This window comes from Lissotriton vulgaris, chromosome 5 (assembly GCF_964263255.1).
Source record: "Lissotriton vulgaris chromosome 5, aLisVul1.2, whole genome shotgun sequence".
In the NCBI taxonomy this organism is placed as follows: domain Eukaryota; kingdom Metazoa; phylum Chordata; class Amphibia; order Caudata; family Salamandridae; genus Lissotriton; species Lissotriton vulgaris.
In genome coordinates, this window is record NC_141693.1 from 1,496,287,330 (window position 1) to 1,496,301,823 (window position 14,494).

Sequence of the window (14,494 nt, forward strand, 5' to 3'; positions counted from 1 at the left end):
TTAAAAACACCATTACCGGAAGCTGTACCCCGAAACATATTATGAGAGTTCTTAGCAACCTTAGTCATGTCATCCTTTCCGTGAAGGATCGAGTTATAAAGAATGCACGGGGGTAAGCACATGAAAGTGGGACAGGATGTTTAACTTGCACCCAATATCAGTTTTCATCCACCGCTTACAAAGAGTGCACACCAGCTTGCTCGCAGATAGTGCTACATTTTTATTACAACAGGGTAACAAAACTGTACATTTGTCAAGAACTGTACATTTCATATAAAATCATTCACGCAGTTTTCCCCTCTGCCCTTACAAAAAAACACTGTAGTCTAGAATTTTCACCAAAATACAAATAAGCGGACTGCTCAGCAGCCCAATTTAGCAATACATGTAAGGTCAAAAACAAACAAGATAAGCAGCATTTGGTGATGCGTCACGGCTCCTCAACCCTAGGCCGCCTCAGTGTAGAAGGCAACTTGAGAACGTCAATTCACAGCTTCTGAACGTTGCAGGTAAGTGGGCCCTGGGTTGGGTTGAAATGAAACATTTGACCCATGCCGAGGAGAGCAGCAGCGAGTGCACAGAGGGAGGTGGATGACTGGGAAAATAAAGAACAACTCGGGGCAGTGTCATGCACCAGAGTAAGGGCCAGTCGGGCAACGAGAAATTCAAGGCAGTCGAATTTGCCATTAAGGAATTTGAGACCACTGGAGCCAGATCTGAGCTGCCGCATAAAGGGAACCTTCCAAACATGTCTGGCTCCTCCCTCTTATCAGCTGATGCGCGTCCTAGGCATGGTCACATTTTGGACGAGAGGTACAAGGCAGGACTCCAGGCCTAGGCCCAGAACCTAAAATATTGCACAGTGGACCTGTGGAGGTCTAACACGATTAAATTCACACGTAGTAAAGGCGTCGTAGGAATAGTGAAGCGACATTTCAGGGAATGTTTTACTGGTGGGGTTGTAGGGTGTATGTAGACTTCAACGGTTGGCCACATCTCTTGGTACTTCAGGTGTGAAATTGTCTGAATTCTGGGGCTCCAGGAGCTAGGGCACACTATACCCTAACAGCATGGGCAACAAAGACAATCTTTCCTGATATGTTGTCGACAGCACGGAACAGGGGCCCCAGAATCCAGAAATCCGAAGGGGGAGGGACATTTCCTCACTCCTTCTGTGCTACAGTGAAGTTGAAATGCAAGGCCGAAAGTGCTGTATAATATTTAAAACCCTACAAATAGAGGCAGCGTAGTGCTGGGAGGATTTGGTAAAAGGCCACAAGCCGTAGTAAACAGGCAGTGACTGGGTCCCAATAATAGGGACTCAGCGGGTTCTTGGTCAGGCCAGGCTTGAAACCCGACAATCTTTGAAGTGCAATATCCTCCCTCCCATCATACCCTGCTACCTCGCCCCCCCTTACATTAACCAAGCGCATCCACAGGTTCATTTAGCTTCAGGCACACTTAAAAAGCAAGGCCTCTCATACATAACCCTACCGCCCCTCCTCCCCCCACCCCGCTTGCTTTTGGGTGTTGCTCTATTCTCCAGTGACTTGTTCTTTAGGATTTAGGTCCCAGAATGAGGTATCGATACGCCCACCTCACCCTCCCTGGCGTGCACACAACCATGGGGGCGTTAGCTAGCTGCAGTCAACATGTAGTTTTTGGGAGGGCTTGTGCGCCCCATCATCATCTCCTCCTTACAGGTCAGTAACGGGAAGGTGGTAGAGGGGGCCGGGGGAATCGGGGGTAGGGCTGCCGACTCATACAGCACACAGATAGAACCGTCCTCCCCGATCCGATATGACACCTCGAATGGGTCCACCCACAGCGTGAGCTCTCGGGGCAGCAGCGCGAACAGCTGTTGGCTGGTAAGGCCGATCCGACTCGCCACCTTGCCGATGATGGGATCCATCTTGTGGTTGATGCGAATGCAGCGGTATCCGGATCCTTTGGCGGGCTTCTCTGGAAACCAGTGATGTTTATAGTGGTCTAAAAAAAGAAAACAACCGCTCATTAATTCAAGGCACTGTGCATCTAAAGATCACGCCCAACACGGGCACATATTAACCACAATTCCAGAGACTACTCCACCACCGCGACAGGTCACAAGTATCCGCATGTACATTTTTATTGAAAAATCACACACAAATATCTAACTTGTGTATGGTCATCTACGGGTTCAGACGATTCTACAAACAATTAATGAATATGGAGTGACCTCATTCACAGCTGGATCCAACAAAGAAAAAAAAACTGCATACGTCATTGTAAACTAAAATGGCCCCAGCCTTGCGACCAGAGCCACCAGTAGAACAGCAAGCTGCGGCCTCGCACAACAGTCTCAGCGACCTTTTTCTAGAGTGGCATGGGCCCAAGGGACCCATTCCAACTCACAGGTTGTGTGAACAACCAGCAGAGGTGTGCTGCATACACTTTCAATTCAACGAACGGACCCATTTTTCGATCAGCTTGGTGGCCCTTCTATGGCTCTCCACTCACAGAGCACATTTGATAAAGACAGCACATGCCACTGAAGTGATCAGGTCCAGAAAATTTAAATAAACATGGATGTTCAATGAAACAAGACCTGAATAAAGCTTCATATGAATTAACGGAAGACGCTAACAGCGACATTGTTGAAAACGATAGGATGGGAAGGTGCCTGGGCATAAAAAGTACATTCTGTGTGTGTGTGGGGGGGGGGGGGTGTATAAGTGCGTTTATAGCAGGAGCCACGCGCGATTTCATGTTAATAAAGAGCACAATGGTTCGTTGTACATGCCATACCGTGGTAAGGAGGAATGGTATCGTGTGTATGGATTTACGCCAAGAAGCCGTTTGATGCTTCGAGATATTTCGTCGACGGTGGCCACGTCTCATTTAGTATGACTGTAAGGTGGGTTAAAGAGGAGCTTTAGTGAGCGAAAGGGTCATGTAATGCAGGTAGGGGAAGGGGGGAGGGGCTCATAACGGAGTGACTGCTTAACAGTATCGAGTTTCCATAAACATGGGGGAGGGGTGGTAACGACACTGAGTTGATGTGTACTGTACTAGCTGTGCCACGAAGTAAAGGGAGTTTCTGCGGCCAAGGGTCCACAGAGAGTTGTGAATTATGGTGGCACTGCCACATCTTTTCAGGGGTGTAGACAGGTCAGACAAGGGTCACTAGGCGTGAACATCTCCGTGAACACGGGAGTACAAAGTAAAGATGAAGATTCCGTTCTCACCTGCTAGCGCCTCGGCCATAGCCCCTCCAAAGCCCCGCAGTCGGCTCTCACTCACTCGACCCCGAAGGAGCGAGGACAGGAAGCCGGCGGCAGCGGTGATCTCCGGGCGCCCAGGGAACAGGAGAGGGGAGGACTGGGCAGGAGAGGCGGTGGCAGGGTCCTGCGGCATGACGGGGCCTCTTGTAGATCCGTGGGGGCAGAATGTCAGCCGATTTGCGCCTTTTCGGGTTCTTTTTGATCGTTAGGGACGATTGGTCCGGGCCACTACGAGCGGAGTACGTTTGAGTTGACGTGGCTTCTTTTGGACAGGACTGATGGTGGGAAACGTCCTCCCGGCTTCTTCGGTCTGCGTGTTTCCAATACTCTTTTGTCTCCGGGCAGAAGGGACGGCAGCCTCTCCAAGGCCCACACGTCCTTGGTCAGGCCGGGTCGAGTGTCGTCTTTTTTCGGATCCCCGGTCCTGCGGCTTTACTGGGGCCTCTGCTCAGCGCCCCCGCGTTTTATGGTGTCTCGCGCTCTACGCTTCGGCTACGCGGAACCAATCAGCGTGCAGATCCTGTGGAGGACGGAAGCCCCACCCCCGGAGGCAGCCGAGAAGTCTTGACAACAGTGACGTACGCGCTGGGAAAGTCTAGAGCAACAGATGTAACTGCCTATTAATAGGAAGGCGAGGGGGAGGGGTGAGAACCGGGAGGAGGTTGTAGGTGACGAACAGGGAGGAAACTGCCGCATGAGAGGGGTAGGAACTCCAACATTAAGAGTAGCAGTGAGGGTAGGGCAGGTGACACCCTGGGAAGGAATGGGACTTGTGTGCAGGTATGGAACAGCAGCAAGAGGAGGAAACTTGCCCTTTGAACCGTAATGAAGAGAACACTCTGCTACCGAGTTGGGGATTGTTGATGGGAAACAAAGGCAGAAAAGTTTACACATTTGGGGATGTGGTAGGTAGAGGTTGTAGTCATGTAGTGTTACCAAGGACACCGTGGTTGCTTCAGTTTTGGGTTTCGTTTGATAGGGGAGTGCATGCTGGGAGATGTGGTCTTAGTTTCCTTCAGTTGATTCAAAGTGAACAAACAGATCTGGAAGTTTGGACGAAATCCATCCTAGGACTGCAACTCTGTGTAGTTTATTACATGGAGATATATGGTAATATAGGTGTGAAATAGGTGTGCCTGGGGAGAGCGGGGAGAGTGAGGTAAGCTCAGTACGAGGAATGGGTAGCACCGAGGAAGCTTCATGAAGGACTGTACTCGTGGTGCTGCTGCCTGGGGGCAACGAACAGACCAGCAGGAATTAAGGAGATGGGGTGTGAAGGGCGAGAGATGGACTATTGGTATAGGCAGCTGGTCTGGGTAGAGGAAGCTGCAGCGAGAGGGACGGGCGTTAGATGTAACAGTGGAGATGCAGTTTTGAATAGGGGCCTAAGTGTTGGGGGAGGCGGTAGGGTTTACGTTTTGACGACGAAGAGGGGATAGTGGAGGGTCATCTGCCTGGCATCAGAAGTGCCCGGGCATGTTCAAGGGCGCCGCATCCATCTGTTCTGTTGCCAGAATAAGTTGAGACTTGTCTGAGTAAATCAATAGAAACAGATGGAACACATCCTGGGATAGAGAGCTTAGGCTGCACTGTCCACAAGTTTACTTTTAAATCACTCCCTGCAAACAAATGTACTGCAGGAGTACGAGAACATATGTTACCTGAATTCACACAAAAAAAGGACGTGAATGCCAAAAACAGTCTTCTAAACATAACCTTAGCGGTTGTGAAATGATGGAACAACCGAAGAGAGTCGCATACATGTAGTAAAGTCACTGAATTGCAGCCACTCGGTAGCAGGCTGCATTGGAGCATGGCTTCACAAAACGGCGGATGTATCAAATAGGTGTAATAGATTTATTTTGCAACATGACTCGGGCTGAATAGATAGACATGGTATTCGTGTAGATGACAAGACATCTCAGATTTGCTAGAATAGTCTGGTTTTCAATGTCTATCCTAGCACATTTCTGGAAACACATCAGACGTCACGAGGGAATTCTGCACTGGTGGAGGCGAGTCTTGATGTGTACCTGTGCAGAATTATCAGTATTCGACAGTAAATAACTCAAGCACCACAGATTAAATCGTGTCATTGTTATTGCAACAAAGATCATAAACTTGGAACATTAGTGCAACCCCATCAGTTAAATCATTCTGTGCCCCACGGTCGCTGCTGCATTGCAGTCCTTTTAGATGTACCCATTTTTTTGTCTTCAAAATATGATTGCTCTGTGCACTTGGATTGGAGCAAATGCTTTGAAATGGCTCAACAGAAAAGGCTTATAGGCAGGGCCACTGGAATTAAGTGAATGCAGCGATTTTCGCATAAGTATAGATTTGCTGAATTTGCCACATCATCCAGCATCTGACTCATAATCTGCTGATTTTACCAAACAAATTGTTTCTAACTCGAACGGTTCAAAAGTGACAACTAATGCAGCGACACTTGTTGCAGCACAGTGGAAGGCCATTTGCAAAGCTGGACTTGTCACCTTTCTGTTGCTTATTGCTATATTTGGGTATTAAATCAGCACTAAAGAGGTGCAACCAATGCCCACAGTATGCTCCCAAGTTTTAAAATGATGAAATAATGAAGTAGTACTATTTCAAAATGTGTCGCAGTGTGCAGCATCATTTGTCTTTTCTTGCCACAAGTTACTTAACCCTGCCACATAATTTAGCTTTCTCCTACAGCATAATTCAAGTGGCCCTGCTTATAGAGATGTAAAGCAGCCGGAGTGTGAATTTCATTGCGGTTCCATCACCCATATGAGTCTGCTTCGAACATGAAAGCATATTGATCTGGGCGCTGAACTCACTTCGTCCAGTGTTCTAGAACAATACAGAAAACCAGTATTCACCTCTTTATAAACTACCACCCCTTTTGTAGAGATAAGACCTATGATGAGCACACAACTAGCAACACTAGAAGTCCTCAGCCAAGTAACCTAACTGGGATTCCTCATCCTTCAGCTAAATGAATAACCATGGGAAATTTATAAAGCGCTAACGGGTGCCCCAAATGGCTGCCCAGTGCTACCTGTAACTAAACGTACTGGCCCTTATACCTAAGTTAAAATGAAGAGAACTGCTAGGTCTAGAGCTATTTTCTGAAGAGACTTTCCATTTTGATAAGTGGAAGATTTTTGGGAAAGAAGATAGCAGTAACCATCCTCATCAAAATAGTAATACCTAGGCAACCTAGGGGTCCTGCTAGGTTATCAGGTACATACACACATTGATAATAGAAACACACATTTGTTGTGCAGCGGGGCAGTGTACAGAACAAAAGAACTGATAAAACAATGTCATATAAGTCTAATTTATTTACCAATGTCATGGAGAAATTTCTGTAATTTTTAAAAAAGTTTTACAAAAAGCATATCCATAATCAATCAATACAGGAGCTAATACATGGAATTTCAACATATTTATCACAGTTAAAAACAATGTACACAAATAAAATAATACATTTTAAAAAAACAACAACAGCCAAGTGGATAAATGAGGAATCACTACGCGCGTTTCGGCGTTACACACGCCTTCTTCAGGAGACCACTTGTAATTTCTAAGAATGCATGAAGAATTATGCAAAGTCATAGGGCGCTGATATCACGTCAATCAATGATGGCTGGTGCCAGCCTGTTTATAGCCTAACTGTGTTGCAGTCATGTACCGCAACCTGTCTTTAATTGCTGCAGCGCCTTGACTGACTGGCAGGGGAGAATTACTTTAAAACGGTTTGGACCTTGAAGGACAGACTGCCTTCAACGTGCTACGTTAAAATATCCACACGATAACTTGATAAAATACTTATCCGGCAAGGTGAACTTCGCCTGTAGGTACGTTGTTTAACACTGAAATGAGGACGAAACTGGTTCCTTTGAATGAATTACCAACGGGCATGGATGGCTCTTTAGGAACAATTGGCCGTATTTGCCGTATCTGTTATCAGCGACGCCTGATGGGGTTCTGATGTCAAGAACCCCATCAGGCGTCGCTGATAACAGATACGGCAAATACGGCCAATTGGATATTTTAACGTAGCACGTAGAAGGCAGTCTGTCCTTCAAGGTCCAAACAGTTTTAAAGTAATTCTCCCCTGCCCGTCAGTCATAGCGCTGCAGCAATTAAAGACAGGTTGCGGTACATGACTGCAACACAGTTAGGCTATAAACAGGCCCACGCGCCCGCAATTTGTAGATTTCTAGTAGGGGGCCAAGTGGTTTATATGATGACCTGCTTAGGAGTTTCAGTATGCCCCGCTATCTGTGTCATCTTAAGGTGCGATTTCAGTTCATGTTGGACCCAAGTGAATGATTCGTTTAGGGTAAGCCCTAGGTAGTCAAAAGTGTGAACCCTTTCTAGTCTAACACCGTCTATCATAGGGTTTGGGCGAGTTGTTGCGGGGGGATTAAAAATCATGTATTTAGTTTTTAAGGTGTTAATTTCCAAACCCCGCTCTTTGCAGAAAGAAACAAACCCATCCGAGACACGTTGAATACCCATAGGGGTTTTGGAAAGGAGTAACGTGTCATCCGCAAACATGATCGCTGCAATCCTAGACCCTGCGAGCTTTGGGGCATCACTGTCCTGTACCACGTCCAAATGTGCGATTACCCCATTGACATAGAGGCAAAATAGGGTGGGTGCCTACCTTACCCCCTGTTAGAAATGGGATCCCTGGCTGGCCAGGGCTTGCGCCAAAGTCAGTCAGAGACCACCACTCCTAAGTCAGGGCAAGGGAGTTACACGCCGAGATAACCCCTGCTCACCCTCTAGGTAACATGGCGCGAGCAGCAAGGCTAAACTTGGAGGCGATATGAGTTAAGTATTTGCGCACGCACCCCAGCAACAACACCCAAGGCCCACCACAAAGGAAACTCCACACAAGGTTATATATAAAAATAGCCTTTGTATTACACCAAAACACATTAGATAAAACACACACTTTACAATGTGCCAGGGGCACAGGCAGAATTTACAGGGGATATTTACAAGACAGGGCCACCTGGACAACTGTCAGGAATCAGCACTTTTAGAAGTAACACTTTTAAAAATAGCACTTAGAATATAAATCACTGTAGTACAAAAATAGAACTTGTAACACACAACCAGCCACTACTGGTACCAGGTGAGCACCACCAATGCAATCCTCACTATCCTAGGAGATCACACAAGGAACCTGGGCCTCGCTAGTACCACCTGTACTAGCAGAAAGGAAACCACCTAAGTATCGCTATACCTGTAGGGGTCTAAGGAAGGAAACACATGATGCATCACAATACATTCAGAGGTGTAAAAGCAACAACACACATGATGAATAAACTACCCATTCAGAGGTGTAAAGGTAAAGCACATGAAGCATAACATACAATCAGAGGTGCAAGGAACAGCAACACAATAGCGCAAAATCCACATTAGCCACCACCTGTGGCAGTCCCTGTGTCCCAATGTCAGGGCCTAAACGTGGCAGCTGCCCACGAAGTGCTGGGCAGCTGTGTAACAGAGTTGGGCCACCGCTGGAGCCTCGCAGGCGCTGGCCAAAACAATGTGGGCAAGGAGGGAGCCTCTCAGGGCTCTGAAATGAAGATGTGCCCCTTGAGCCTCGCTGCGCTCTTAAACACGAATGTGGCACCTTGGAGCCTCTCTCAGGGCTCTAGAACCAACAATGCCAGTGGGTGCTGTGGAGCCTCGCAGGCTCTGTAGAACAAATGCCCCCCTCGAGCCTCTCTGGACTCGTAAACAGGAATGCCCCTGAGCCTCTTGGGCTCTTAATACCAGATGCGGGCGTCGTTGGAGTCCCCCTCCCGGGGACTCGAAAGGAAATGATGCCACCCAGAGCCTCTCGCGGCCCTGAAGAAATGCCCCCATACATTGGAGTCCCTCCGGGGGGACTCGAAATGCAGATGACTCCCCCCCAGCACCAGAGACACAGCGCAGCACTCACCGGGACTCTGGGGGGCAGGGGCTCCTCCTCGGCTCCGTCTGCTGGCGGCGTGCTGGGCGCTCTCGACGGAGACTCCGGGCTCTCCCTCTTTCAGGCCGGTCACCACGGGGCTCTCCCTGGGGCTGCGGCAGTAAAGGAATCCTCTTCTCCACACGCAGGAGCGCGGAGTAGGCTCCCGCGGCTCCTGCATCCTGGTCCGCGTCACGTTGTCCCTCCACAGCTTGCCTGACTTCCGGGTCAGACCTCGGGGGCCGCCAATGACAGCGCAGCCCTGGAGGTGTGGAGGCGGGACTTCCGGGTCACCGTAGGCAGCGTGGTGGCCCGGCAGGGTTCCTGGGCTGCGGCGATTTCAACACGGGGTGAGCTCCCGATAATTAAAATAAATCACACAACTATGCGGCATGGGCAGCCGCTAGAGCAGCAAAATGCAGGGTGGGCGCCTGCCTTACAAAAGCGCTTCCAGGCGCTGCTGGTCAATATAAAGCGCTCTCAAGCGCTAGTGGGCTCAAACTACAGCGCTCCCAGCGCTAGGACGAAATAAAGCGCTCTCAAGCGCTAGAGGCAATCCTCAGCGCTCCCAGGTGCTTAGAAGCAATATCCAGCAAAATAGAGCTCCAGCAAAAAGGTCCCGCAGCAGGGCAAGGTGGGGGGCAAGGCTGGGCCAGGGGCCAGCTCACTGGCCCTCCAGGCAGGGAGGCAGTCCAAGTGGCGGTTCCTCCTGGCCCCAGCAACAGCAGCAGCCCCCCTCAGGATCCTGGAAGAGAACAAAAACTGTGGGGACACAACCCCCTTTTTATACACCTAAATCCTTTGTTTGGAGGTGCAGGGTGGGGGAGAAACCAGTCGCAGCTGGTTTGGGAGTACCCTTGATGGCCCAACCACCCCTTTCTTTCACTGGCAGGGCTAGGGTCATCAGTCACACCACAGGGGGGCAGAGCCAGCATTGTGTGGGTAAAACCCAGCCCATCCAGGACACAGGTACACTCCTCCCACACATTACTCATGCTAATCTCACACTCACCACCGGGCAGACCCACCCAGCCTTCCTGGAGCCAGGCTCACCAGCCAGCTCCAGCCAATCACACGCCAGGCATATTTTATATTAATATGCCAACTCCTAGAAGTGGCACTTCTACATATGACACACTCATGCAACACACACCATTGCGAAGCATTCACTCTCACGAGTTCGCACATATCAGATTCGAACCTGTACACCCCACGCATCAGGAACTACCAGGGACACATACATTCCCCATGCATTCCTATGGGAGGGCAGGCCTATCTCATCACATGCACTCAGAGTGCGCACGCACTTTACACTGGGACACAGTGAAAGTGCGCAGAACCCAAAAATCACCATCACCAGGTCACCATTACAAGCAAAAAGTCTAGGGGTGAACCTGCCATAAGGGCCAAGTCCAACACCCCCCTGTCAACGGGGAATCGTGCCGTCAGTGAACCAGAGTTACCACACCGGACCTGTGCAAAAGTCTGGGCATGGAGTCGTATGAACTTATTCAGAAGTGGGGATGGAATTCCAAGCTCCTGGAGTACAGTCCACAGTTTCTGGCGCGGGACCAGATCAAATGCCGCGCGTAGATCTACGAAGATGGTATACAATGACTTGCTCCTGATCTTGACAGTTTTCCAGCGAATCATGTATAAGCGGAAGATCAGGTCCGTAGTGGAAACCTTTTTCCTAAACCCAGCCTGGAAGGGATTTAAGATGGAATACTCCTCGATCCAGTCTAAAAGACGGTTTAAGATCAGACGTGCAAAAAGCTTTTGGGGCACATCGCTCAAGCTAATCCGCCTGTAGTTGGCTGGGAGCAGAGGTGAACCCTTCTTGAAGATGGGGAAAATCTCTGCCCCCAGCCAAGTACTCGGGACATCCATGCCCCCCCAAATGGCATTAAAAATAGCCATCAGATAGGGAGCCCAAACTAGAGGTGCGTGCTTTAGAAGGTCGTCTGGTATCTTATCCAGACCCGGAGCTTTGCTTAAGGGAAGGTTAAGAATAGCAGACTCCACCTCCCCCACAGTAAACTCATACTCTAATGTTTCACTCTGGATATTAGGTTCTGGGCTAAGCAAAATTAGTGCGCCCGCATGGGCGTCTGCCCGGTAGAGAGTTCGGAAGTGCTCTTCCCACACCTCGGCGGCAACATTAGGGGCCACAGCCTCAACTTGTTCTATTGACCCGGTGTTAACAATTTGCCAAAATTGCCGGGCATTTCTTCTGGCGAGACTCAATGTTAGATTGGCCCAATGATCCACCTCCCATTCTGCTTTGGCGTGGCAAATTAAATTCCTATAGGCAGCCCTGTTTTCTTTGATCAAAGCACTATTGTGGTTTAATTTCAGTGCTTTGATGAGCTCCAATTTCGCCCTTCTAGATGCTGGATTAAACCAGGTAATTATTTTTTTACTGGTTTTCTCCCATTTCCAGCACGGTTCAGGGTCTCGGCTACGCTTTTGGTCAAAGCCTGGTGGGCAACACTGAGTTTAGCAATGCTAGATCAGAAGTGAGCTCCGGTGTCAAGGCAATCACAGTTTCCAGTGCTGAAGCTACTTCTAAGTATATATTAGCCACTAGCTCAGGACGCGTTACTGCCCTTTCCTATCTGATTCTACGTCCATTACTGGAGAGAAGTGCCCGGTTATCAGGTTCTCTCCGTCCCTTTGGGATGTCTTTGGAGCGACCAGGGCAAAGGAAATCTAGAATCAGAGGGTTGTGGTCACTTTCGGCCCTGGGTACCACCTTAAAGTCAATGACTTTATGCCATGCACAGGCTTCAACAAATATGTAATCCAATCGGGCCTCTTGGCCCAGTTTGTTAAAAGTGTATTTTACTGGTATATCCGTGCCAGCACGGCCATTGCAAGCCCTGATTGAGTGGTTTAATGTTAAGGCTAAAATTTGGACTGCCAGCGGTGCCCAGGACTTAGGCGGGAGGTCCACCACCGGTGGGATTTTCCAGTAGTTATCCTCTTCTAAGATGACGCAATCCATGAGATCACTCAGTGGCTCAAAGTGGGAGTTAAGATCACCCCCTATCACCAGAGTGGCCCCCTGGGGGATCCTGGTTAGGAACGAAGAAAGTTCCTCGATGGTTTTGGACTCTGCTGTAGGGCTAACAGGTCTGGAGTAGACGTTCACCAGAACCAGTTTGGAGACGTCAGGCCAGGCCAGAAGGATGCTTTGCACATCCTCCGATGTTGTCTCCAAAATCCTGGCACTGCACCCCAAATGAGTTTTCACCCAAATTGTCAACCCTCCCGAGGGCCTTCCCCTTCCCCCCATTTTGCGGGTATAGAAAAGGAAGCAAAACCGCTTTAAACTGTATTTTGTACCCTACCTTCATATTATTTAATTACATACATTTTTATTAGGAAAGTATACACCTGCTTGTCTGTTCTTTCAGATTTATTCTGGTATAATTTGCTGCAGTTGATTTTATGAATTAATATATCTGAGGCCACTGATTATGGCCTTTATAAGTTGTTTGGTAAAAATGTATGTGAATTCTATTTGAAGAAAAAATCCCTTGTAGGCACCATTACCTGTTATTTAGATCCCATTCCTGTGCAAAAGTACTGTGCTCTCTATATTACATCAAGACCTGCAACAGATTTGGCATCCCAGAGAAGGTGTACAAATTGGGCATTTAAAGAGGTTCTGGTTATAGCAGCTAAGTTTGATACCAGTCAGTGATGCACGCAGTCTCCACCAGAAGTCACTTAAAGAGAAGAACAGGTTTATGTCTGTGCTCTGACGGATAACATACAGAAAGGAGAGAACATATCTTGACCTTAAAATAGTTGAAAGGGGATGGGAGGATGTTATAGGAGAGAGACAATTAAATACATCCAAATACTAAATACATTTGAGGTGATGAGCATATTCTAATAAATATATATGCGTGGGACAAACAACAAAAAATCTGACACCTGCACATGGGAGGTGCTTTCCCCCCTGAATATTAATGAAAACATTTACTCCAATCCATAATGTGGCAAATAGGTTAAGAACCTTGAAGATCTACTTCTCCTCCTCCTGCTCCCCCTCAACCTGCCACTGCTGCTCAAAAACTGATAACTGACTTTGCGCTCTCCCTTCCCGCCAAGCCCTTTCTTCGATGGGGACATCAACACCTCCACTCTGCACTTTATCTGTTTAATCATGGCCCATGGAAGACAGGGACGTTTCTGGACATTCATGTCTTTTTTTAACCGTAATTTGCACTATGACAATTTCACTCATTCCACACTCTTGCTTCTCATGGCTGATGCTGATCCCCACAAAGAGCTCGATTATCTTTAAAACATTTTTTTTATTTTATCTGTCGCAAAATTGTTATGGTTTTAAGTAACTAAAACAATAAAGGTTGTTTTCATGTCATTTAATTTCACTCCTTAATAGGACTAAATCCCCAATCTTTTCAAAGGAGGGAAAGGGCTGGAGAGAAGTTTGTGAATGCCCACAAAATAAGGGCATTCATCACCTGGTAAATCCCATGCCTGATTTATTCTCAAATGTTTACTTTTACCAACATCTCCATATAGGTGAATACATTTAAACAAGCACATCATTTTCCTGAATTAGAAAAGTGTTTTTGCACTCGTAAAGGAGGCTGTATGCATGTTCAGATCTGACTTTTACACATACACAGCTTGAAAATAAGGCCCGCTGTTGTCGGTTCAGGTCTAGGCTTGTTTCAGGAACCATAGACTCGGATTACCTGTCCTGCTATTTACGTGCTACTCGACCTCAAATCGCCCTGTCTGTCAGTGGATAATGACACCCTGGGGATAAGGATAGGGTGGCCGATTGGCATGGCCGAGCCGTGACGGGCCATGGTCTTAAATGTGGCCTTTGCAAGAAGCCTCAGCAATTCCCTGTTGCGATACATGCGTCATAGGAAGCAGTTCAAAGTCTGCCAACAGTAAACAAACTGTGCCAACGGTGCAGGCCCTGAACATTCGGTTCCAGGAGACCAGCCAGGAGCAAATTGCTGAGCCCAGGCACAAAGTGTAATATTAAGCATACTAAACTTTAAAGACCGCATTTAGTTTCATAGCTAAACCGTACAATCTAGAACATTTGCATAGAAATATATACTAACTGTTTAAGTAATATGTGTGCTCATGTATACATCTGAGTAGTGAAAACATTTTAATAGGCTAAAGTAAAGACAGCATACAGTTCAAGGCATAGAACGACCTCATCCTGCTTCAAAAGGCAACATTTTAAACTTTATTCTCACTTTAGACT

General features: G+C 47.8%; 1 protein-coding gene across 1 annotated transcript; it reads right to left on the minus strand.

The window, feature by feature from the left end:
• Positions 1-205: 205 nt before the first annotated feature.
• BTG2 (BTG anti-proliferation factor 2) lies at positions 206-3,759 on the minus strand. Its single transcript, XM_086923505.1, has 2 exons — positions 3,228-3,759; positions 206-1,989 (listed from the first exon to the last, which is right to left on the minus strand). Exons 1-2 carry the CDS (start codon positions 3,394-3,396, stop codon positions 1,634-1,636), a joined length of 525 nt encoding a protein of 174 aa, XP_086779631.1. The 5' UTR covers positions 3,397-3,759; the 3' UTR covers positions 206-1,633.
• Between the last annotated feature and the right edge of the window lie 10,735 nt (positions 3,760-14,494).